Source organism: Pleurodeles waltl, chromosome 2_2 (assembly GCF_031143425.1).
Source record: "Pleurodeles waltl isolate 20211129_DDA chromosome 2_2, aPleWal1.hap1.20221129, whole genome shotgun sequence".
In the NCBI taxonomy this organism is placed as follows: Eukaryota; Metazoa; Chordata; class Amphibia; order Caudata; family Salamandridae; genus Pleurodeles; species Pleurodeles waltl.
The window spans coordinates 180,199,478-180,224,127 of record NC_090439.1 but is presented as its reverse complement, the minus strand read 5'-3'; the positions used below and the strand labels follow the sequence as shown (position 1 = coordinate 180,224,127).

Genomic DNA, 24,650 nt, shown 5'->3' with positions numbered 1-24,650 from the left:
AACTCGACTTGTGCTTTACTGCCTTTTTACATAATAGGGCTCGCAATTTTTTGATTTAGGGTTACCACTATGGTGGTGCAAAATTTGCCTAATTTACATTTGCTGAAGTACACAAATATTCAGCAAACGTATGTGAAATACATTTAAGTATGCAAAATGCAAAGCCAGTATTAGGTGCCATATTTTTGTGCAAAATGTGACCTTGCGTCCAGTTTGGAGGCCACCAAAGCTATGTCCCTGGTCGTGGTACATAAACACATTCTAGAAAGCCTGCCTGCGCAATCTCTTACAGAGGCTTATCTTAAGTTTGGTGCAATTTGGTGAGACAAAGTAGAAGACGCACTAGTGGACACCAGGCTGAAGATCCAGGAGTGGAATAGGAAAATATTTTAAAACATAGTGCATTTTTTTAAAACTAACAAATGCCATCAAAATCACTTCTGGCCATAGATAAAGATCATAGAACCAAACACTTGAGGGGCACGTGTTTAGTTGTCTTGTATGGACTCGGTAGAGGATTTGTGTGCCTATGTTAACTACTACTTCACAAACGCTTGCTCGGCATCGGACAAATCCATTTAATGTTATATCTCCACTGCCCCCTCCCCGAAATCCCCACCTCCCCCCAGGGAATTTTCCGGTAAATATTTTATTGTGTATTCTAGTAACTCAGCCCTCAGCCATATGGTTGCAACACATAAGGAATTTTAATTGGAAAAGACAACATAAAATGCATCTGCTTTATCTGCTGTAAAATGGTGACTATTTACGAGAGACATGCCCCAGACGAACAGCAGTAAAAATCCATATTAATTTAAAGTGAACAGTGTCCTTAAAATCACTTCATCTTTGTAACCTCTATTCTAGTTATTTCCGTCAGAAAATATACTTCGGTCATGCAGCAGCTGCCTTCTCTATACTGAGTTTATGCACCGAGAGCTCTGTATAGTAATTATTTCTATACTATGATTACCATACCACTTTTACTGTAATTAGTGAACTTTTTGTGAGACACCAATATTGCCATACTAAAATGCTTATCTGATTTATTTACATAGTAAAATATACCCTTAGGTTTCAACACACTTCACAACAGGTAGAAATGTATGGGACACACATTTCATGTGCTAATGTGTGTCTCCTTGGTACCTTAGGAAAGGGCACTCACGAGTGGCAGTGCAGTTCCCACATGTTGACATTACCAAATGTGATACGCAATATGCTTGAATGTGCAGGCACTGTTGATCACCTCCACATTCAGAGGCAAGACCCTTCGACAGGGGGAGTGAGTGGTGGGAGGACATAGGGTTCAGTAATCTTCAGGTCTTGCGCTTTTTGAGTGCCACCTTCTCTGCTTCTGCATTCATGTATAGATTTTACGGTAAGGCTGTCCTACTTATTAATGGCGAGGCAATTAACAAGGCCAATACCACTAGATTGTGCCAGATGCTGGATCTGCCACGTGTTCTCTTTCCCTAAAGGACATTTAAATTAAACTTTCAAACAGGTCATTGCCTTGTGAAGGGCCCTGCTTCACTTTGTTGACCAGGACCCCGCAACAACTTCCGACAAACCTGTCAGAATGCATATGCGCAAGTTAATGAAAACCATCAAGTATCCTTCAATCAACCAACCAATCAGGAATTTGTAAAGCTCACTACTCACCTGTGAGGATCTCAAGGCACTGAGGAGGGGAGGCAGAAGAAGTAGTGGGAGGGGGGAAGGTGCTGCTACTGCTCGAACAGCCAGGTCTTGAGAAGTTTCCTGAAGGTAAGGAGGTCTTTGGTCTGGTGCAGGTGGGTGGGACGAGTGTTCCACGTTTTGGTGGCGAGGTATGAGAATGATCTACCGCTGGTTGTAGTTCTGCTGGCGCGTGGGACGGTTGCGAGGGCGAGGTCGGCGAAGCAGAGATGCCGGGTCGGGGTGTAGGAGGAGAGTCGTCTGTTGAGGTATTCTGGTCTGGTGTTTCGCCATGCTTTGTGAGTGTGGGTGAGGAGTTTGAAGGTAATTCTCTTGTTGACTGGGAGCCAGTGCAGGCTTTTCAGGTGGTCTGTGATGTGGCAGCAGCGGGGGATGTCCAGTATGAGGCGTGCGGAGGCGTTCTGGATGCATTGCAGCCTCTTCTGGAGTTTGGCCGTGGTTCCTGCGTAGAAGACATAGCCGTAGTCCAGCTTGCTGCTTACGAGGGTTTGGGTGACTGTTCCTTTTTCAGTGGGTATCCATTTGTAGATCTTTCGGAGCATGCAGAGGGTGTTGAAGCAGGAGGAGGAAATGGCGATGACTTGCTGGGTCATGCATAGTGAGGGGTCCAAGATGAATCCTAGGTTGCATGCGTGGTCGGTGGGAGTGGGAGTGGTTCAGAGAGTGACAGGCCACCAGGAGTCATCCCATGCGGAGGGGGTGGAGCCAAAGATGAGGACTTCCGTCTTGGCCTACTGCATGTTCCAATTCAAGAGCATAAGCCTGACTTGCACTCTGGGACATGCAACATAAGATGGCTTTGACCCAGTGCAGTGTATGTTACACTGTATGCAAGGTGTGTGATACCTTTATCAGAGATGTGGAGAGGCAAGATAAAGAGAATGTATCATCTGAAAAAGGCAGCTGGCTTTGAAGCAGTTTCCTTAAAAGTATGATAGTTTTGGTCAAACATCTGTCTGGAGAAATTCACTAATAGGTTACATACAGTGTGAATAAAAACGGTTGCCAGGTTCATTTTTTGGAATTTGTCGATAAAGTGAAAAATAATGCCGCTTGCAACGTGTATACCGAGACCGGTATGTTTGTTTGCCATTTAGTATGATTGTTGTGTGTCCAACACCCTGTGTGGGAGAGATAAACCTTTATGGTTGTGATTTCATGTGCAGAACCCATACTCACAAGTTCCTTTTTCACACACAATTTTAATATATGGTGTAAATCGGTGCAGAAAAATACTTACTTCTGCTTAGAGTTCAGTAGACAGGTACAATCTATCAGATTCACCCAGAGGAACCAGCATTTGCTGCACCTTCTGTAGAGATCATCTGCAAACAATTTACTTCCTCTGAAACAATTTTCTCAACTTAATGTTTTTGAAAAGTTTGTAAAATGATGGTGAAGTCCCCTGCCTGCATGAAGTATTGCAGAGTAAATTGATATGCAATCAGACCAATTATATGGCATCTTTCTAACATAGTTGAAGTGTTATTATGGGCCTTGCTCTTCATTGCACTCAGTGAAAGAGAATTGAAAGTAACATAACATGCGCAATGAGTCGAGGTAGCATATAAATGCTGTTTCTTGGAGGTGGCGTATGGTGGCCAAGTTAATGGATAATATTATGAGATTTTAATGAGTAGTACTTTGATAAGTTGCTTAAAGATTTTAAGTTTGAGGACCTAGAGGATAGGGCGAGCCTAAGATCATACAAGTAGAGAGTAAAGAGATACAAAGGGGTGAAGTTTCGCCTCAAAAAGGGAAGCATGAAAGGATCAGCCAGGAAAGTAGCTGTGTGTCAGGGCGTGTTAGCTAGATTGACAATAGACTGGGAAAAGAGATATGTCTTTTGACAAACATGGAATTATGTTACCAATAAGGTCGTTAGCAGAGAGGATGGAAGATGTGTGGAATGTTAGAAGCATGAGGTTACTTGTTACTTGAAGAAATTAGGGGCTTGGGTTCTGAAGAGCTTGGGGAGAGTAAGCCAGGAAACAAGCAGTTCAGGAAGTAATTAGTTGTTATAGTCTAGGGCAAAGATCGCAAGAAAATGGGCATAATGAAAGGTTTTGAATGGGTGTCTTAATACAAAATAGCATAGGTAGGCACTTCTTTCATGCTAGGTGTGAGGATGAAGACGCAGTCAGCTCTAGCCGATTAGCACAATGGTGTTATTTTCAATTTTAAAAAAAATAACTGGAGGAGCAGGTCATGTGTCCGGCTTCTCTAAGTTCTGTTTTGACAGGTTCAGCTCCAGACAGTCATGGGGCAGCTTGGTCAGTATGATTGGGACGGGTGTGAGCTTCAGACAGAGTGGCATATAATGTTTAAACATATTAACCAACAAGCAAGGTGCATGAAACCGGCAATGGAAAGGGAGACGAGTGTGGATTGGGAGGAGTACTAAGAGAGAAAACACACCATGTTGTAAAATAACAAATATTTTTGAGGACTTTCAAAGCAGAGTGAGTGTGTGTTTTTGTCTGTATGTGTAAACAATCCTGCTGAAATCCGACTGACATCTCACAATACCTGGCTGAATACACCTGTACCCAAATATTTATCAGAAAATAGATTTATTACTGGGGTGAAACACCCTCCCCTCCAAAGCTATGCCCCTGCAGATGATGACATTTCATCCAAAGGGGTACTGAAAGGCAGTAGGCTGTGATTTGTTCGAGCAAAGACCGATTGAAGGAACTAAGGTGGAGAGCTAGAGCTCTGTGTTTTCCAGAATGGAGAAGGTAAATGAAAAACAAAGGGCGTGTTAGTTATCCAAGACAAGGTGAAAAATCAGAGGCACAGTCTTGCACCTGTATAGTTATAAAGAATTGATATGAAAGTTAGTTGAACAATTCACTGTCAATGTCCATTCTAAAAACTCTGGTTGACTTGGGAGACACTGGTGAGCTGCTGATTGAAAGACCGCACACTGAGTAACTGTTAGAAGATGCTTCAACTGGATCAACTAATTGCTGATTGCTCGCAGCCCAGCTTCAGTATGAGATCCACTAACCACGATGTTACTGGATATCACTTTGAAATGTGCGGTGACAATTAAGTCAATTGGCTGAGATGTCATATCTCACTCACCTTTACTTCTTAATATTTGACTGTCTTTCATTTAGCATAGTTTACCAACTGCTGCTCTTTACTTTTGTAAAACATGGTAGATATACATACTAGAGTGTGTCACTACATCTTATAATAAAGGCTTGTAGAACTTAGCTCTGGTATGCTGGTCTACGGAAAATTGCAGCTATGGTTAAATAGTATGTTCGATGGCATCTGTCGCTGTAGATACGCATGTTTTGCATAGCTCGCCATCTGGTGTTGGGCCGGAGTGTTACAAGTTGTTTTTCTTCGAAGAAGTCTTTCGAGTCACGGGACCGAGTGACTCCTCCTTTTGTCTCCATTGCGCATGGGCGTCGACTCCATCTTCGATTGTTTTTTTTCCACCATCGGGTTCGGACGTGTTCCTGTCGCTCCGAGTTTCGGAACGGAAAGATAGCTAATTTCGGAAGATTTTCGTCGGTATTGTTGCGTTCGGGATCGGCGTAGTTAGATTCAACACCGCGTCTAAGATCGAAGAGCTCCGGTGCCCTTCTGGATAATTTTTTCGATCCCCCGTCGGGGCCTGGTCGGCCCGACCGCGTGCAGAAGAACGCCGATGGAACGGACCCCGTTCCGTTTCTGTCCCAAATGCCACAATAAATACCCCTATACAGACCAACACTTGGTCTGCAACCTGTGCCTGTCACCTGAGCACAGTGAAGACACCTGCGAGGCCTGTCGTGCGTTCCGGTCCCGAAAAACACTCCGAGACCGTCGAGCCAGAAGACTTCAGATGGCGTCCGCGCCGACAGCCCACCGGGAGTTCGAGGAACAAGAAGAGGAGGGAACCTTTTCGATCCAAGAATCGGACTCCGAAGGATTCGACGATACACAAACCGTGAGTAAGACGTCGAAAACCACTCAGAAGAAGATTTACAAGGCCCAGGGGACGCCACTGCCACCAGGCCATGGCTCGACCCATAAATTCGGTGACCGACCGTCGGCACCGAAAAAGGCCCAAACAGTGCCGAGATCGTCCGACTCCGGTCGAGACACCGGCACGCAGCCTTCTCGGGACCGAGAAAGTGCTGGAGACAAGCATCGACACCGAGATACCGGTGTAGACACGGCTCGACGCCGAGACAGCGGCACCGAAGAAGATCGACGCCGAGAGGTTTCGGCCCCAAAAAAGAAAAAAGTCACCTCGGAGCCGAAAAAAGATGCAGACAGGGTTTCGGTGCCAAAACAAACTGCAACCGACCCAGTTTCAGGCTCTTATACAGAAGAGCACTCGCTAACCTCCCAAATGCAAAAGCATAGGTTTGAGGAAGAGCTACACTCAACTGATGTAGACCATACGCAAAAGCGTATTTTCATACAGCAGGGGACAGGAAAAATAAGCACCCTTCCCCCTATTAGAAGAAAGAGAAGATTGGAGTTCCAAACTGAACAAACACCACAAACAAAAGTGGTGAAAAAAGTTACCCCACCACCCTCTCCTCCACCTGTGATTAACGTCTCACCAGCACAAACTCCATCACATTCCCCAGCTCACACCACCATGAGCCAGGGTGACCAAGATCAAGACGCATGGGACTTATACGACGCCCCAGTGTCAGATAACAGTCCGGAGGCATACCCTACGAAGCCATCTCCACCAGAGGACAGCACTGCGTATTCTCAAGTGGTGGCTAGAGCAGCACAATTTCACAATGTAAGCCTCCACTCAGAACAGGTCGAGGATGACTTTTTATTCAACACACTCTCCTCCACCCACAGCTCCTACCAAAGCCTGCCTATGCTCCCTGGTATGCTCCGGCACGCAAAAGAAATCTTTAAGGAGCCGGTCAAAAGTAGGGCAATCACACCAAGAGTGGAAAAAAAGTATAAGGCGCCTCCTACAGACCCGGCTTTCATCACTACACAGCTGCCACCAGACTCTGTCGTTGTAGGAGCAGCTAGGAAAAGGGCCAACTCCCACACATCTGGAGATGCACCACCCCCAGATAAAGAAAGCCGCAAGTTCGATGCAGCTGGTAAGAGAGTCGCAGCACAAGCTGCAAACCAGTGGCGCATCGCTAACTCCCAGGCACTACTTGCGCTCTATGACAGAGCCCATTGAGATGAGATGCAACATCTCATTGACCATCTGCCCAAGGACCTACAAAATAGGGCAAAACAAGTGGTTGAGGAGGGACAGACCATTTCCAACAACCAAATCCGCTCCTCCATGGACGCTGCAGATACAGCTGCACGGACAATTAATACATCTGTAACTATCAGAAGGCATGCATGGCTCCAAACGTCTGGATTTAAACCAGACATTCAGCAAGCAGTTCTCAATATGCCTTTTAACGAAAAAGAACTGTTCGGTCCAGAAGTGGACACAGCGATTGAGAAACTCAAAAAGGACACGGACACTGCTAAAGCCATGGGCGCACTCTACTCCCCGCAGGGCAGAGGGAATTACAGCACATTCCGTAAAACACCCTTTAGAGGGGGGTTTCGGGGTCAGAGCACACAAGCCAGCACCTCACAGGCAACACCGTCCAGTTACCAGGGACAGTACAGAGGAGGTTTTCGGGGACAATATAGAGGAGGGCAATTCCCTAGGAATAGAGGAAAATTTCAAAGCCCCAAAACCCCTACTACTAAGCAGTGACTCACATGTCACTCACCCCCTCCACACAACACCAGTGGGGGGAAGAATAAGTCATTATTACAAAGCATGGGAGGAAATCACTACAGACACTTGGGTTCTAGCAATAATCCAACATGGTTATTGCATAGAATTTCTACAATTCCCTCCAAACATACCACCAAAAGCACAAAATTTGACAAAACATCATTCCAATCTCCTGGAGATAGAAGTGCAGGCACTATTGCAAAAGAATGCAATCGAATTAGTGCCAAACACACAAATAAACACAGGAGTTTACTCACTGTACTTTCTGATACCAAAGAAGGACAAAACGCTGAGACCAATCCTAGACCTCAGAATAGTGAACACATTCATCAAATCAGACCATTTTCACATGGTCACACTACAAGAAGTATTACCATTGCTAAAACTACACGACTACATGTCAACTTTAGACCTCAAGGACGCGTATTTCCATATACCAATACACCCATCGCACAGGAAATACCTAAGGTTTGTATTCAAAGGAATACATTACCAATTCAAGGTACTGCCTTTCGGATTAACAACCGCACCAAGAGTCTTTACCAAATGTCTAGCGGTAGTCGCTGCACACATCAGAAGGCAGCAAATACATGTGTTCCCATATCTAGACGACTGGCTAATCAAGGCCCATTCGTTAATAGAGTGCTCAAATCACACAAATCAGATCATACAAACCCTCTTCAAACTAGGGTTCACCGTCAACTTCACGAAATCCAACATTCTGCCGTGCAAGGTACAACAATACCTAGGAGCCATAATAGACACAACAAAAGGAGTAGCCACTCCAAGTCCCCAAAGAATTCAAAATTTCAACACCATCATACAACGCATGTATCCAACACAAAAGATACAAGCAAAGATGGTATTACAACTCCTAGGCATGATGTCTTCATGCATAGCCATTGTCCCAAACGCAAGACTGCACATGAGGCCCTTACAACAGTGCCTAGCATCACAGTGGTCTCAAGCACAGAGTCATCTTCTAGATCTGGTGTTAATAGACCGCCAAACTTACCTCTCGCTTCTGTGGTGGAACAACATAAATTTAAACAAAGGGCGGCCTTTCCAAGACCCAGTGCCACAATACGTAATAACAACAGATGCTTCCATGACAGGGTGGGGAGCACACCTCGATCAACACAGCATACAAGGACAATGGAACGTACATCAAACAAAACTGCAAATAAATCACCTAGAACTTCTAGCAGTTTTTCAAGCACTAAAAGCTTTCCAACCAATAATAGTTCACAAATACATTCTCGTCAACACAGACAACATGACAACAATGTATTATCTAAACAAGCAAGGGGGGGCGCACTCCACGCAGTTAAGCCTGCTAGCACAAAAAAATTGGCGTTGGGCAATTCACAACCAAATTCGCCTAATAGCACAATTTATACCAGGGATCCAAAATCAACTCGCAGACAATCTCTCTCGAGATCACCAACAGGTCCACGAATGGGAAATTCACCCCCAAATTCTGAACACCTATTTCAAACTCTGGGGAACACCTCAGATAGACTTGTTTGCGACGAAGGAGAACGCAAAATGCCAAAACTTCGCATCCAGATACCCACACAAACAGTCCCAAGGCAATGCCCTATGGATGAACTGGTCAGGGATATTTGCTTACGCTTTTCCTCCTCTCCCTCTCCTTCCTTACCTGGTAAACAAACTCAGTCAAAACAAACTCAAACTCATATTAATAGCACCAACTTGGGCAAGGCAACCCTGGTACACAACGCTGCTAGACCTATCAGTAGTACCCTGCATCAAATTGCCCAACAGGCCAGATCTGTTGACACAACACAACCAAAAGATCAGACACCCAGATCCAGCATTGCTGAATCTAGCAATCTGGCTCCTGAAATCCTAGAATTCGGGCACTTACAACTTACCCAAGAATGTATGGAAGTCATAAAGCAAGCCAGAAGGCCATCCACCAGGCACTGCTATGCAAGTAAATGGAAGAGGCTTGTTTGCTACTGCCATATTAATCAAATACAACCATTACACACAACTCCAGAACATGTAGTGGGTTACTTGCTTCACTTACAAAAATCTAACCTGGCTTTCTCTTCCATTAAAATACACCTTGCAGCAATATCTGCATACCTGCAGACTACCTATTCAACTTCCCTATATAAGATACCAGTCATTAAAGCATACATGGAGGGCCTTAGGAGAATTATACCACCAAGAACACCACCTGTTCCTTCATGGAACCTAAATGTTGTCCTAACTAGACTTATGGGTCCACCTTTTGAACCCATGCACTCCTGCGAAATACAGTTCCTAACCTGTAAGGTTGCATTTCTCATCGCCATTACTTCCCTAAGAAGAGTAAGCGAGATTCAGGCGTTTACAATACAAGAACCTTTTATACAACTACACAAGAATAAGGTCGTCCTAAGGACTAATCCTAAATTTTTGCCAAAGGTTATTTCACCGTTCCATCTAAATCAAACAGTGGAACTTCCAGTGTTCTTTCCACAGCCAGATACCGTAGCTGAAAGGGCACTACATACATTAGATGTCAAGAGAGCATTAATGTATTACATTGACAGAACAAAGAACATCAGAAAGACTAAACAACTATTTATTGCATTTCAAAAACCTCATGCAGGAAACCCAATATCAAAACAAGGTATAGCCAGATGGATAGTTAAATGCATCCAAATCTGCTACCTTAAAGCTAAACGACAGCTGCCCATTACACCAAGGGCACACTCAACCAGAAAGAAAGGTTCTACCATGGCCTTTCTAGGAAACATCCCAATGCAAGAAATATGTAAGGCAGCCACATGGTCTACGCCTCACACATTCACCAAGCACTACTGTGTAGACGTGTTGTCCGCACAACAAGCCACAGTAGGTCAAGCCGTATTAAGAACATTATTTCAAACTACTTCCACTCCTACAGGCTGAGACACCGCTTTTGGGGAGATAACTGCTTACTAGTCTATGCAAAACATGCGTATCTACAGCGACAGATGCCATCGAACTGAAAATGTCACTTACCCAGTGTACATCTGTTCGTGGCATCAGTCGCTGTAGATTCGCATGTGCCCACCCGCCTCCCCGGGAGCCTGTAGCAGTTTGGAAGTTACCTTCAACTATTTGTATATGTATCATCTCAACCTTAAATAGGTACATACTTAGTCACTCCATTGCATGGGCACTATTACTACAATTCAACTCCTACCTCACCCTCTGCGGGGAAAAACAATCGAAGATGGAGTCGACGCCCATGCGCAATGGAGACAAAAGGAGGAGTCACTCGGTCCCGTGACTCGAAAGACTTCTTCGAAGAAAAACAACTTGTAACACTCCGGCCCAACACCAGATGGCGAGCTATGCAAAACATGCGAATCTACAGCGACTGATGCCACGAACAGATGTACACTGGGTAAGTGACATTTTCATTCTGGTGCAGTTTGATGTCATAGTTGGAACATAAAAATGCTTCTTTTTTGCTTTCAGTTGCTTCCCTAGTGCTGGATCTTTTTGTCAGGTGTCACAGTCCATTTCATACGTTATGTCACAGATTATGAGGAAGCATGATGATGCCCTTTCTTTGCCAAGGTATATATAAGAGAATGGGGCAGTACATAGATTGCGTAGAAAAGTATGGTAGACAAGCTCTGGGAAGTGGTATGCAGTTTTCATAGCTTTTGCAATTTTGCGCCGGTGAACTCACCATTATCCTCACTCTCGGACTCCTACAAATAAAAAAAAAGTAAGTGAAAGCGTCAAGGAGTTTGGGAAGAGTATCTGTCATTAAAAAAGATGAGCAAGAAAGATGGAGAGTCACATCATGGAAGAAGGCCATAAAAGTATATTACAGCATTGGTTGCGGTCACCACCCGGCCCTACGCTGTGCCAGGTGTCCCCATTCATCCTACATGTATTGCTACTCTGCCCCGAACTAAGAAAAGAGTTCCAGGGAAGGTTGGTACAAAAAAACAGTCCACCGAGGGGCTACAAAAAGTGACCCCACATGAAAATAAAAAGGAAACCCTTATGCACGGCTTTTACTGCTGGGAAGTCACCAGCCTACTGTCTGTATGACTGAACTTCCATGTGATAAGTCCTTGAACCAGACAACACACATATGACATCCTCTCCCAAACTTCTCCTTTAGGTGAAGGCCTTGTAGAATTTTAGAGAGGTCATTGCCTAAAGGGGTGATAGGGTGATAAGGTAAGAAATAATTTGTTGACATCCTTGTTGAGCAAGATGACCAAGTGTCAGTTTTATTGATTTATCGTCAGAACGCACTCTGGAGGGGTTCCTTAAGCTTCTAATACAATGTATGTACAGTGAAATGTATAAACACTGTAAATTCATGAATGACAATAGGCTATACAAAAATGGGTTTATCATATTGTTGAATTCGTTTCTGCAAGTAAATCGCTGGATTAACAGAAGGCTGAACCCATTGTGCGTTTTATTTTGATGAAACAGTATCAAATAAGATTGGAAGTTCACATAGAAAACATGGGCGACACAGTAAAGGTCTATTAGCTGTTTCAGAGATAGATGTACCTGACACCCTCTGGAAATGCCCTGTAGAAGTCTGCATGGAGGATGTTTACAATTTCTGTTTTGCCCTTGTGAAAGGAAAGACAAACATTAACAATGTTTTCCGAAACCAAAACTAACTCCTTCTGGAAAGACTTCTTTAAAAATCCAAAACTTATAGCTTCCCCTCTTCTCTGGGCATTCCCCTCTTCTCTGGGCATAAACACTTTGCTTTGACTTATACTTTTCCCTTGCAGTAATTCCTACGCCTCATTCTTTCTTTCTTTTCCCTGCCTATTCTTCCCAATGGTAGACTGATGATGAAGATGATTTTGAGGTATGGCTACTAAAGTGATCATTAATGCTGTTTGAACCGGAGTGCTGTGTTCCTCTAACTTGAGTACTTAGGTGTGTGCTGAGGTCCACAGTTCTTTATTGAAAGTGGATGCCAAGTCATGTATTTCTTTGCATAAACAATTGTGTTTTCCAAAATAACGAAGTGTTTCCTTCACTTGCCGCACTTGCTTGTACGGGTGCCCGCTGCATGTTCTTTGACTAATCCTTAGCATTGGTTCTGGGACCGCAACTGTGGAACCTCTCTAGCTGGAATCAGTGTAGTGTTGAAACACATAGGTAATGAGAGCACTTGTTTGCAGCACCCGCAACAAAGCTAGCACTATCAAATGGCCATGGTGTTTGTTGTGACTGTACTGCATGAGTAGACAATATGTAGATAAAAACTAACAGGCTAAAAGTTAAAAAAGACATGTGCAAAATATTAAGGTACTGTGAATATTCTTATATTGTTGTAGTTCCTAAGAGAACAATTTGTTGTTGTTTTCAAGAATTATTTGCCATTTATATATGAATCTACTAATGGCTTTTTTTAATTATCCAGTGTGTAACCTTGTAATGCATAAACTACTATAATATAATGAACGCTCTCCCTTATATTGCATAACATAGTATAATATAACAATCTTTCTTCTTGTGGTGCACATTTTCATGAATACAATGCTGGATCATTTCAGCCACACATTTGAATGGTTATTAGCTTCACAACTCCTCCACAGGGCAAGGCGTATTTCTTTTTGTAGTAACAAGCTATATTTCCAAAAGCAGGAAGACTCTTAAGAGTCACAGATATTCCTATATATTCATTGCCCCATTTGCAATGAGCAATGGGTGTTCAATGACCTCTGTTCCCTTGCTGATCCCAATCCTGAGTTACGTATCACATGTCATGGAATTCATGTGCTCTGTGGTCACAGTTTAGTTGTGTGTCATGGAGCTGGTACGCATCAGGAATATAGGTTCTCTACAGGGTCTACTACCACATTAAGAAAGCAGGCAGCACAGTGGTTGCAGCTGTGTTCCAGGTTTTCCTGAGGTAGACACAAGTTGTCGCCAGCAGGCTTTCATGAGAAGGGTGGCTCTTTCATGATCCAGCATGGGAATATTAATGGGTTAGATGCACTGTACAACAATAGGACACATTCCCCAGTGTTGAGCTCATATATCATTCTTGAAACTGTGTTGGACTACTACAAACTGGCAATACACAGTTTTGATGCAAACCAGCTCCTGACTCGAATAACGTTGGAATGCATGTCACTATTTCGCGATTGACTACATGTGGGATATTGCATCATCGGAGGATAGGTGTAGCTGACCCCCTTTTAAAATTTAACTTAGTTAACATTAGCATCTTAGTGATTAATTAACCCTCATACCAATAACTTATGTAACCCTTACACCTCCCTTATTGTCAATCTATATAAAGCCCCAAGATGCAGTGCTAGCAGTCTTGTGACTCAGTGATGCTGTGCATCTGATGTAGTGGGAGAGAACACTCAAATAGCCCGACTCGCTGCAGGAAATTCAGTAACTGAGGCAATAAGTAAAGTGGAGGTGGTTGTGTGATGTGTTTCATTCCTTTGGGCAGCAGCGGTTCCATCAGCCCGTAGAAAGCCACAGCCTTTTCTCCATGACCGTTTCCAGAACCCAGCTGCCAGTCCCTAACGAGTTACAGATCCCTGAAACCACTGACTGGCAATTCATCGCTGACGGCCAATGCAAGTCAAGCAGATGGCTTACACTAGTTTGCAGAGCTGTTTGTCAGTGGTCGGCAGACAAGTGACAGAAGCACGTGCAACACACGCCTCCTCACTTGCTCACACTGGCAGCTTCTGCCGTGCCACTTACTTGTCTTCTTTACCTAAAAGGTTATGCATGGATGGGAGTGGAGGTGGCCTCGAGCATCCTCCTAAACAGATGGAGAGCTTGAGCTATACAGGGTGGCACTAAGCGACTGACGTTCACTAGAAACTAAGAGATTGTTGTGGTTAATTTTACCAGGGTATGGTAAATGCATAAAGAAAGGTCCCAGAGAGGGAACGAGGTAGAGCAAGGGATATATGTGTTATCCATCATTATAATGCATGATATAAGAAATGCATCCACTACTTCGACCTTACCTGTACATCACCTGGTATGTCGATGTGGTGTTACGAAGAGTAAATGTATCCTCACCATGATGAAGTAGTGGCAGGTGATTTAGAGGAACTGACATATAAGTCGATATTATCAACTGCAATGTGGTTTCATTCAACAATGTATAGAACTATTAGCTGGGAGTTCCTTTGTCATTTCTAGCCTTTTGCTGTTATGTTTATTTATGTATGTATTTATTTATAGTACAGTATTCAAACCTTATACTGGTGGGAGCCGCCTCCAGCAGTTTTAAGAGAAAGCGGAATGTTGCCATTCATTAAGCACACTTGGTGAAATTGATGTGGCCGGGCAGCACTTTTGTGTGTTTTCTCAAATTCTCGAATGCCTAATCTCTGCCCTCATTAGGTACCATAAGGACATCAGTTTTACTGAGTCCATTTCAATTTACAGCACTGACCATTACAATAAGCTTGCTTCGTGTCGTCTTTGGGATACTTATCACAGAAAGAACTGTTCTTTACCTTTTTATTCGCTAAATTGAAGCTTTGTTCTCTGCTGGCCTTAAGGCCTTCACAGTTTTTGGTGCCTTCCATAACAGGTAAACTGATGCGCTGGTGTTTTCATTTTGGCATGCTACTGGAATGCATTGTGACGGGTTTTGGTTTTGTGAGGCTTACGCTTGTCTTGGCATCTCTTTGTGTGCTGCCTGGAGGTGACTTTAACAGTGTTATGCACAATGAAAAGTACTTTTCATTATTTCATATGCTATTCTGGAACTCATTTTTACGATGAAGCTTGCATGCTTTTGCCTGCATAATTATGCATAAATAGAGCAAGTGGCAGTCATGCACTGTGGCAATTTTGAATTGTTTTTCACTCATGAAAATGTTATTGTGTACATATATTGTGTATTATGCGCATCTGCACCACACGTTGAATACATGATGCAGCTGGCATGCCAGTAAAAAAGTATGCCAAAATAAATGGGTACTCTCTGCAGATGCCTTTCAGGCTCTCACACCTCCTCTCCTGAAATGTAGCCATTTTTCCATTATTGTCAATGAGTTTTTCCCAGGACCCTGGCAGCCATCTTCACCAGCAAAAGGCGCACAAAGCAATTCTAATAGAATCTAATGTAATTTGAATGTCACAACATTTGATATAGTGACTTATGGCATCGAACAGCTTAACTGTCCTTCGTATTTGACTGGTTACACTCATATAACAGAGAAAAGCAAACAGTAGAAAAGCGGATTGCAAAATGAGGTGAAGAGCATTAATGTTGTTGCTCTTCTTACTTTCAAGAGCTGTTCATAAAGAATTGACTAAGCTGAAAGAGTTTGGTAAGGGAAAGATGCCCCCAATGTAGCTGCAGACTGCAAGCACGTTCAGAGGCCTAGTCGGGTGTTATAGGAAACCAACAATTCAAAATATACCTGACACAGCCTCAAGTGGCTGCTCAGTATCACATTTTTAAGCCGCATCTTCAGAAAAGATAGATCCAGCTTGTAATGGCAACCATGCACTCTTTTCTTCTTGTACGAAGGCCTTCTCCCATAACTTTCACCTCCGCTTCAATGTGTTGTCATAATTGTAAGCCGGTCACTAGATGAATGCCAAGCTTCTCTTTCTCAGGGAACTGCAGGAACTCTCTTCAGCTGCAGGTGTGGCCTTTCCTTTTACTTATGGGAACACCCACTCCGTTCACGCAGACTAACCAGAGACATGGTTGGTGTGTGGGAATGAAAAGCAGCTTCGCACCTGCTCCCCTCTTTAAAAACTACAAGGAATTGAAAGTGGATGCACTGTTTTCCCCCCGTGACACTCCCAGGTAGTTACTTGCAGACCAAACATTAGTCAGAATGCAGCAATTCAATAGAACAAGGTGCGCCAGTTTGCAATATTTGCTACAGCATCTTATCAATGTCACTTTTAAATTCTCAGGAGTGGTTTTATGTCTATATGTGGGGAATTCCTATAGGAGATGATAGTGGTATTCCAGGTTTCCTCGACGGAGGGGTCATTTGGTGAACAAGTTTATCACGTCGGAGTACAAGAAACCCTCTCTGGGACATGTACCTTGATTATTCCTTTATCAGAGAGACTCTGACTTAGAAGATCATGTTTTTTATTTGTTTAACTGTGATAGCTGCGTATTATGCTCTGTTGGCTAAGCATTAAGGGCCGAAGTACAAAAGATTTTTCATGATCACAAAGCCTGAGATACACAAAATCACAGGATTTGTGACTGCAAAGGGCGTTTCTAAATGTACCAACGTTTTTTTAAAAGTCTAAAGATGTTTCTGACTTTAAAAAAACTTTAGTCTTCCTTTCCAAATTTCTAATAGGAAGGAGCATAAAAAGGGCGTTCCCCGCTTATTTGCATTTTGGAAAAAATGTTTGTGACTGCAGCTGTGCTCCCGAACCTTGATAAGTTAATGACCCCCCAAGTTGGGGCCCCTTTGTGAATCACATCAAAGGCCTCAGGAATAGGTGAGGAGCATGCAGCAGGCGGAAGAAGGCAGCGGTCTAAAACATCACCTGAGCCTTTAACGGTCATAGCTGCTTTAAAAATGTTTCCCATTTCGGAAAGCAAACAGGGATAAAGGTCTGCTCTCCCATTCACATGGGGTCGCAAATTGCGAATTGCCAAATAAATATTCTTTAGACAAGTAATTTTTGTAACCTCTCGCAGATTGAGAGTTTGCAATGTGATCTATTAACTATAAAGGTTACATCACAAATTGCATTCTCATCCTCAAACCAGTGGGTGTGCACATTGCCCGTCCCCGGTTTGCGAATGCGAATGATACACCGGGTCCTGAATGCAGCCTGTGTGCCCTGCCTCGATTCACAGAGCATCCTTGAAGGTGGAAATGCAGAAGATAAATTTCACTTCATGTTCTGCACTGACTTGCTGTTGGCCTAACACTTCTCAGCCGATTGTACCCTCACTAAAAGTCGCAAGCCCTGTATCCACCCTCCACCCGCCACGGGCAGTGTCCAGACACTAATCCATGAAATCAGCTGGCATATAATGTAGTTTTGAACTGTGTCCAACTATCACTGCCCGCTCAGCAGCCCTTTTAAGTAGTGACTGTGCAGACACATTAATTAATCCACAAGGCTGAAAATGTTCACAGACTTTTTTAAAGTATATTTCCAAAATGTAAATCGTAAACTGTTTCCCAGAGTAAAATCAGGGAAGTTCATCACAGTACTAAAGAGATTAAATGTAATGTACTTATACACACAGATCAGGCCTAGTCCCTTTAACTGCTTGCTTTTAAAATGCAAAATCATAATTCCCTAGAAATAAAATATTGAATACCTTTGTGACACATCAGACAAACCTATTCCCGTTCCATGCGATTGTCCAATGTAGGGAATAACACCAAAATTTAAAGGAAAAAATAAAAAATAAAACAGAAATGTTATTCCCATAGGCATATATCTATATTTTTAGTAAATGTAAAGCTTTGTAGGAATTCTCTTAGAAAAGCTGAAGTGCTCCTGGATAATCTGCAAGGGTGACATATTTCCAGGAGTATTTACATTTTCAACTTCTGTGAGTATCTATCACCTACCCGTAACAATATCTCCAACCCGAAATGCAAAGTGTCTATATTTCTAAATATCCCCTACTACTGGTAGAGCTAGATCCTCCGAAGTCTTCCCGTAGCCCCATCAATCAATCCCATTTGAAAGACCATCTTCAGTCTGTGAATCAGGAACGTAGGTTTATGTCCATAAATTCAGTCCTTTCGTGGATGCTACTAAGAAATGCTGAATTACGAAAAGGACAGTCGTTGCTTAAACCTTCTATGCACTTTTCTAAGGCGATTTTCCTCTGTTGGTTCAGTGTCACTTTGCCTTTAAAATAATGTTTGGCATTATCTCATTGTATTAATATTATTTACCCTTCCATGTTGCAGGAAAATTATTGTCTTTGAAATACATACACAGGGAATATAAACATATACGTTTTATTGATTCTTCTTGGTTTTGATCTAACAAAGAGAACACATGCTCATTAAGTGTAATTTGAAAAATGTAAAAAAAAAATTTTTTCAGAGTGGAAAGTTCTCAAGCAGCTCCACTAGTCCTCAGCCCTCAAGTGACCCCCAGCCTCAACCGCCACAGCAGGGCCTGCAGTACGCTGAAGATGCTGCTGAGCATGAAAACATGAAGGCAGTGCTGAAGACAACATCCTCAAGCGGGGAAAGCCCAACAGTGTTAGGTGTTCGCTCCCGAAGCCGAGCTAGCAGAGGTAAGGGAAATGTTGATTGCGTTGTGCTTATATCCATGTATACACCAAATTGTTTAGATGCTGCAGTTTCTAGACAATTTTGAATGAAATGAGTTTTTTGTTTTTACAATAATTGAGTTTAGTATTCTGCCTTCACGTAGGCACCATCCAAATTTCACAAAAAAATATATTTTGTAGTTAAACAAAGGATCATAACATCTGCCTTAATTTCAATTATTTTGTATGTATTTTTAATTCTTGGAGTGCCTTGCACTCTGTGAACAGTTTCAACCCCTGGCACGGGTAAGTGACATCAGTGAACGACATGAAGTGCAGCCAGTTGATCCATTAAAACAAATACCTTGCATCCTCTCTTGTTTGCTCAGAAAATGGAAGGCAGTCTATTAAAAAAGTTTACTAAAAGGATGAAAAAAAGTTCATTGAAAGTGATTTTGATATGTAACATTGCAGAGGTTAAAACCACAAAAAATGGGAAAATAGTCCCCTCTGTGGAAAGCATGTTGGTTTTTAGCAATTGATTATTTTGTTTTTTATAATTCTTTATACATTACGGACACTAACATTTTTCAGGTATGATACATTATGATATCCTTTAGTTTCATTGATCACCCAAACTAAAGGAGGTGTATACTACCAGATGCTGAATTGACACATAAGTGCAAATGTAACAAACCCTGCTTTCTCTTCTGAATCCGGCTATCATTTCTAATACTTTATAGCATAAAGGAATGGTATGCACTGAAAACTAACTGTCGGTCTGTCATACCAAGTATAGACAATAACAATATAGGAAAATAAAGGTGAAGGAAAGAGATATTTAGACAGAACAGGGAAAACCTTATACTATCTAAGGACTGCCCTTGGAATGCTGACAATTGGATGTGGTCCCTGTGGATGAAGATAAATGTGAAACAGTACTTTTTCCCTAAACCGTTTTTCCAGATCCCATCCTACTTTCTCTTTCACCATCAAGAGAGCTAGATGTGTTTACTAGGATACGATCAAAAGACATCCTAAGTAGAAGAGATTACACTGCTCTGGTTACTATAATGCATTCTTAATTAGATCAGTGTACTTCGTCTTCATCTCGTCCAATAGTTGTGTTTTTTCATTTCAAATTATTTTTATTCAATTTTAGTACTGAATGAAGTGCGTCAAATAATTTCTAAGAGGCTTTCACACAAATTACAGTATCATGAGCATTACAAGAAATCTTAATCAATAATTATGTAGATTAAATACAAACATTTCACTTTTACGATCTAGGAGAAGAGCGAAGGTTCACGTGGTGTTCTGAATATGAGTGACTAAACTGAACACAACTGATTTCATCTGTACTGCGCAATACAATATTATTAAGAGAGAGGTGAAAGTGTCGGAAGGTAGAGAGCTTATGACATAAGTTGGCTTCCTGAGTAGACAATGTGAGCATGTCTTTCCTACTTGTATAAGGTCTCATCGAGATTCAATAGAACATTGCCCACCTACTATTGTCTGTTCACCATAGCTTAAAAATATGAAGCTTCTCACCCCCCAAAAAGAATAAAAAACAGAAGTGTAGTTTTTTCATAACTGGTGGACATTAATCTATAGTTAGACAGCTAATCTTACACCTTCCAGATGGAAACAATTTATGTTTCCAAAAACATCCTAAATTATACTTATCTTAATGTGTTTGCATAGCTCTGTCCCTTTCCTTGCCTTCTCTCTACAACCGAATTAGAGTTTGGTGGTCAGGTTACTCCATCTCAATTGGACGGCTATCCTGTCCACATGATTAAAGGTGCCATAGGATGTAATGCACTTGAATAAAAGCACATGGGATATCTGTCATGTTTATTAAGGGTTAACCTGTCCATCAGACTCTACATCAGGCCCATTGATTGTTCCATTAGAATATGTGATGTGGAGCAATGCCAGTCTCACAAATGCTTTACTGTACTGACTGTTGTCTGCAGTGATGTCTCTGTGATTTCCATTGCCTTTGATATCAAGAAAAGGTTGTGGTGATGAAGTCAGTCTCTGTACAATTTGGCAGATCAAAAACATTCCACAACATTGGTCTACAAAGGTAAAAAAGTATCTCATTCTGCATCAGTTTTAGGTTCTTTTGAAGTTTTTCCATGAGTGGAAGTGAAAGTTAGACTATGGTAACAAACATAAAAAACTTCTCTGAGGTAAGATCCAACAAAGATGAAGATAGATAGGGGCCAGACACAAGCCTATAAGTGGAAGTATTGCCTCGGGGATGTCATTTTCAAAAGTAAGGAATGAAGGAGGCAGCTATTGCAGAAAATATGTGTGTACAGGCTTTGCTGTCATTGGATAACAGTCAACTTCTTTCTGCAACTTGTGCTTTTGAAATACGATAGTATGCATAGTTGATTCTCCCGCATGCCATAACAATTTAATAGGGACTCGAAAATAAATGTGTTTTAGCATGTATTGTTGTTTTATTTTGCATTTTCTGTACAAAGCAGTTATACTTCACAATACTCTCTATGCAGAAGACTCAAGTCACAGATCAATGAGTGAGTAGCTCATCCAGTCCAAGTATTTTCCTTTGCATTCTGGGATTTGCAGTCCCATTGATCAATTGTTCCTCCTAGATCGCAAACACCAGAACAGAAAAAAAGATGAACTGGATGAAATATACATGTGTGGACTTGGGGAACTTGAGAACTGTCATCTACATTTATGATTTGGTTTCTTCCACGCCCACTCAATCTTCCATCTTCTTTGGCTTACCCTTTGAGTATACAGCGTCTTTTTTCTTGGTTTCCACTTACTGCTCTTGCCTATATCCACTGCTTGTCATTCTCTTTTTGTGCTTGCGTCCTTTTTAGGTCAAGCATCAGAATACGACCTCTTGTATACCTTTAAGTATACTACTTCCGTGGGCTTTCAGCTATTTCATTTGTTAGTTTCAGTGTCATTTAAAAATTCTTACTTGCTATTGGTCAGTCATGCCTCTTTGTCCCTCCTTCTGTGTGGGAGCAAGGACCCCTACTGTATAATTATGATTTGTCTTATTTATCTGGTCTGTAGGGTACTTTTTTAACTTTGTTTCCTGCTCCTGCCCAGAGAAGCTTCCCTTTTCATTTGCAGAGCATTCTTCCTCTGAGCTTAGCTGTAAACAAGATTATAAATCAGACTGTTATCTTGGTCACATTTTGTCTTTGTGGGCTATCCGCACCCTGGCTCAGCTGCCTGGCTCCCACCCTTCCTTGGCTTGGATTTTCTGTATCAAGTGTGCCTGCATGTGTGCTGAGAGCAAAGGCAGATTATCACTTGTAATTGCTTACATCCTAATCACTTAGATCTACCAGGCCTCTGCAATCCTTAGAGACAGTGCCTGCTTCTGCTCCATACAGTGATCCCACTTGCAGCTCCATCAGTGCACCTCAGTTTACACACTCCAAGCCCTCAGCCATGCCAGTGCCAGGATACCCACACATGCTGAATGCTAGAGCACCTCAGTTCTTGCAGTCAGTACACTCTACTGCTCCAGTACTGGGACTACCTCAGGTGCAGCACCATGGGTGCACTTCAGTTCACACACTCCAAGCCCCCAGGCGTGCCGATGCCGGTAACCCCACACACGCTGTATTCCAGAGCAACTTGATTCTTGCAGCCAGTGCACTTTGCTGCTCCAGTACAAGGACCTCAGGCGCAGCTCCATCAGTGCACATCAATTCGAACAATCCAAGCCCTCAGCCGTGCCAGTGCCAGAAACCCCTCACATGCTGTTTACCAGAGCACCTCAGTTCTTGCAGTCAGTACACTCTGCTGCTCCACTACTGAGACCTCGATCACTGCTAGATCAGTGCACCTCTGTTCACACACTCTAAGCCCTCACCCATGGCAGTGCCAGGAACCCCACACACAAGTTGTCTGCCAGAGCACCCCAGTTCTTGCAGTCAGTGCACTCTGCTGCTCCAATACTGGAACTTCGGGTGCAGCTCTATCAGTGCACCTCAGTTCACACACTCCAAGCCGTCTGCCTTGCCAGTGCCAGGAACCCCACACATGTTGTCTGCCAGAGCACCTCAGTTCTTGTAGTCAATACACTCTGCTCCTCTAGTACTGGGACCACCTCGGGCGCAGCTCCATCAGTGCACCTCAGTTCACACACTCCAAGCCCTCAGCTGTGCCAGTGCCAGGAACCCCGCATATGCTGTCTGCCAGAACACCTCAATTTTTGCAGTTAGTACAGTCTGCTACTCCAGTATTGGGACTACCTCGGGCGCATCTCCATCAGTGCACCTGAGCTCACACACTCCAAGCCCTCAGCTGTGCCACTGCCAGGAACCTTCCACGTTCTGTATGCCAGAGCACCTCAGTTCTTGCAGTCAGTACACTCTGCTGCTCCAATACTGGAACCTGGGGTGCAGCTCTGTCAGTGCACCTCAGTTCACACACTCCAAGCCGCCCGCCGTGCCAGTGCTAGGAACCCCACACATGCTGTCTGCGAGAGCGACTCGATTTTTGCACTCAGTGCACTCTGCTGCTGAAGTACTGGGACCTCGGGCACAGCTTCATCAGTGCCCTGCAGTTCACACACTCCAAGCCCTCGGCCGTGCCAGTGTCAGGAACCCCACACATGCTGTCTGTTCGAGCACCTCAGTTCTTGCAGTCAGTACACTCTGCTGCTCCAGCACTGGGACCACCTTGGGCGCAGCTACATCAGTGCAACAAAGTGCGCACACTCCAAGCCTCTCAGCCATGCCAGAACCCTACACACGCTGTCTACCAGAGCACCTCAGTTCTTACAGTCAGTACGCACTGCTGTTCCAGTACTGGGACCTCGGGCACAGCTTCAAGAGTGCACCTCAGGCCTCACACTCCAAGCCCCTCAGCCGTGCCAGAACCCCACACACGCTGTCTGCCAGAGCACTTCAGTTCTTATAATCAGTACACTCTGGTGTTCCAGTATTAGGACCTCTGGAGCAGATCCATCAGGGCACCTCAGTTCTACCCCGGCAAGGTCACTTCCTTTCCTATACTGGGGTGCCACTCATGTACAATTCCATAACAGAAGCTCACTTCTAATATTCAGTCCCACTGCCAAGCCAATACTGGACCCAAAAGAACAAAACACAGCTCAGCCAGTGCAACTCAAGGCTAACGTTCAACAACACTGTTGATGGGAACCACCACAGCTCCGCCAGAATCCATCAACTCTAACATTCAGTGCACATTTCTTCTCAGTACTAAGTCTCACACACACACGCCCTTCAGGACTCCTCGCTTCTGTGGTTCAGAGGCAATGCCACTCCCTTACAGGGCCCCACTCGCAGTTCCGCACTCTGACTTCTGTTTGAAGGTGTGGGGGAGACAATTCAATCCATTCTTAGCTGCCATCTTTATTTGAAAGGGTCTGTTTCATCTATCCTACTCTGTTCTTTTCTTCACTCTGTTTACTCTCAATGTTTTCTTTCTCCACCACTTTTCTCTTTCCAGCTCTTAAAATCCACACTTTAACAGTTTAGCTTTCTTTTAAATGTTTATTTGTACTCCTCTCCGTCTTTTTGTTTCCCTCTTCCTCTTGCTACCTCCTCTGTCAAACTTGCACTTGGTTATTTCTTTCCTTCTTTCATTTCTCTCTTTTTTCTTCATCAGGCGTTCATTCTTTCATTATTTTGTTCTCTCCTTGTCTTTTTTATTTGCTCTTTCCTTTGACTCGGTATGCGTCCTTTCACTTTTTTGTTTACATCCTTCTTCTTTCCTTTCTCTAGTGTTTTTCTTATCTTTATCTGTCAATTCACATTTTACTATAAATCCCTCTTTTTCCCGTCTGTATGTGGAAGCCACAAGTTACTTGTCGGGACCCGAAGTGCCAAAGTGGTTTTCCCATTCTTCGTCTGTAGGACATGTGTCAGTACATACATGCCCTGGTTCTTTCACTGCTTCGCTGCTTGTTTCTCTGCTGTTTCTTTCTCTGTCTCTCTTTTGTTCTCTAAT

The 24,650-nt window shown here is 43.2% G+C and overlaps 1 protein-coding gene across 8 annotated transcripts in view; it reads left to right on the top strand.

Annotated features, from left to right (window-relative positions):
- FHOD3 (formin homology 2 domain containing 3) overlaps window positions 1-24,650 on the top strand; it is a 1,176,281-nt gene that overhangs the window by 1,131,794 nt on the left and 19,837 nt on the right. For 5 of the 8 annotated variants that reach the window (XM_069219602.1, XM_069219604.1, XM_069219606.1 and 2 more), the window contains 2 exons: window positions 12,276-12,299; window positions 18,491-18,686. In XM_069219602.1, the coding sequence (XP_069075703.1) occupies window positions 12,276-12,299; window positions 18,491-18,686 (220 nt within the window). The remainder of the gene's footprint in view (window positions 1-12,275; window positions 12,300-18,490; window positions 18,687-24,650) is intronic. The other 3 variants (XM_069219603.1, XM_069219609.1, XM_069219608.1) reach the window with 1 other exon arrangement.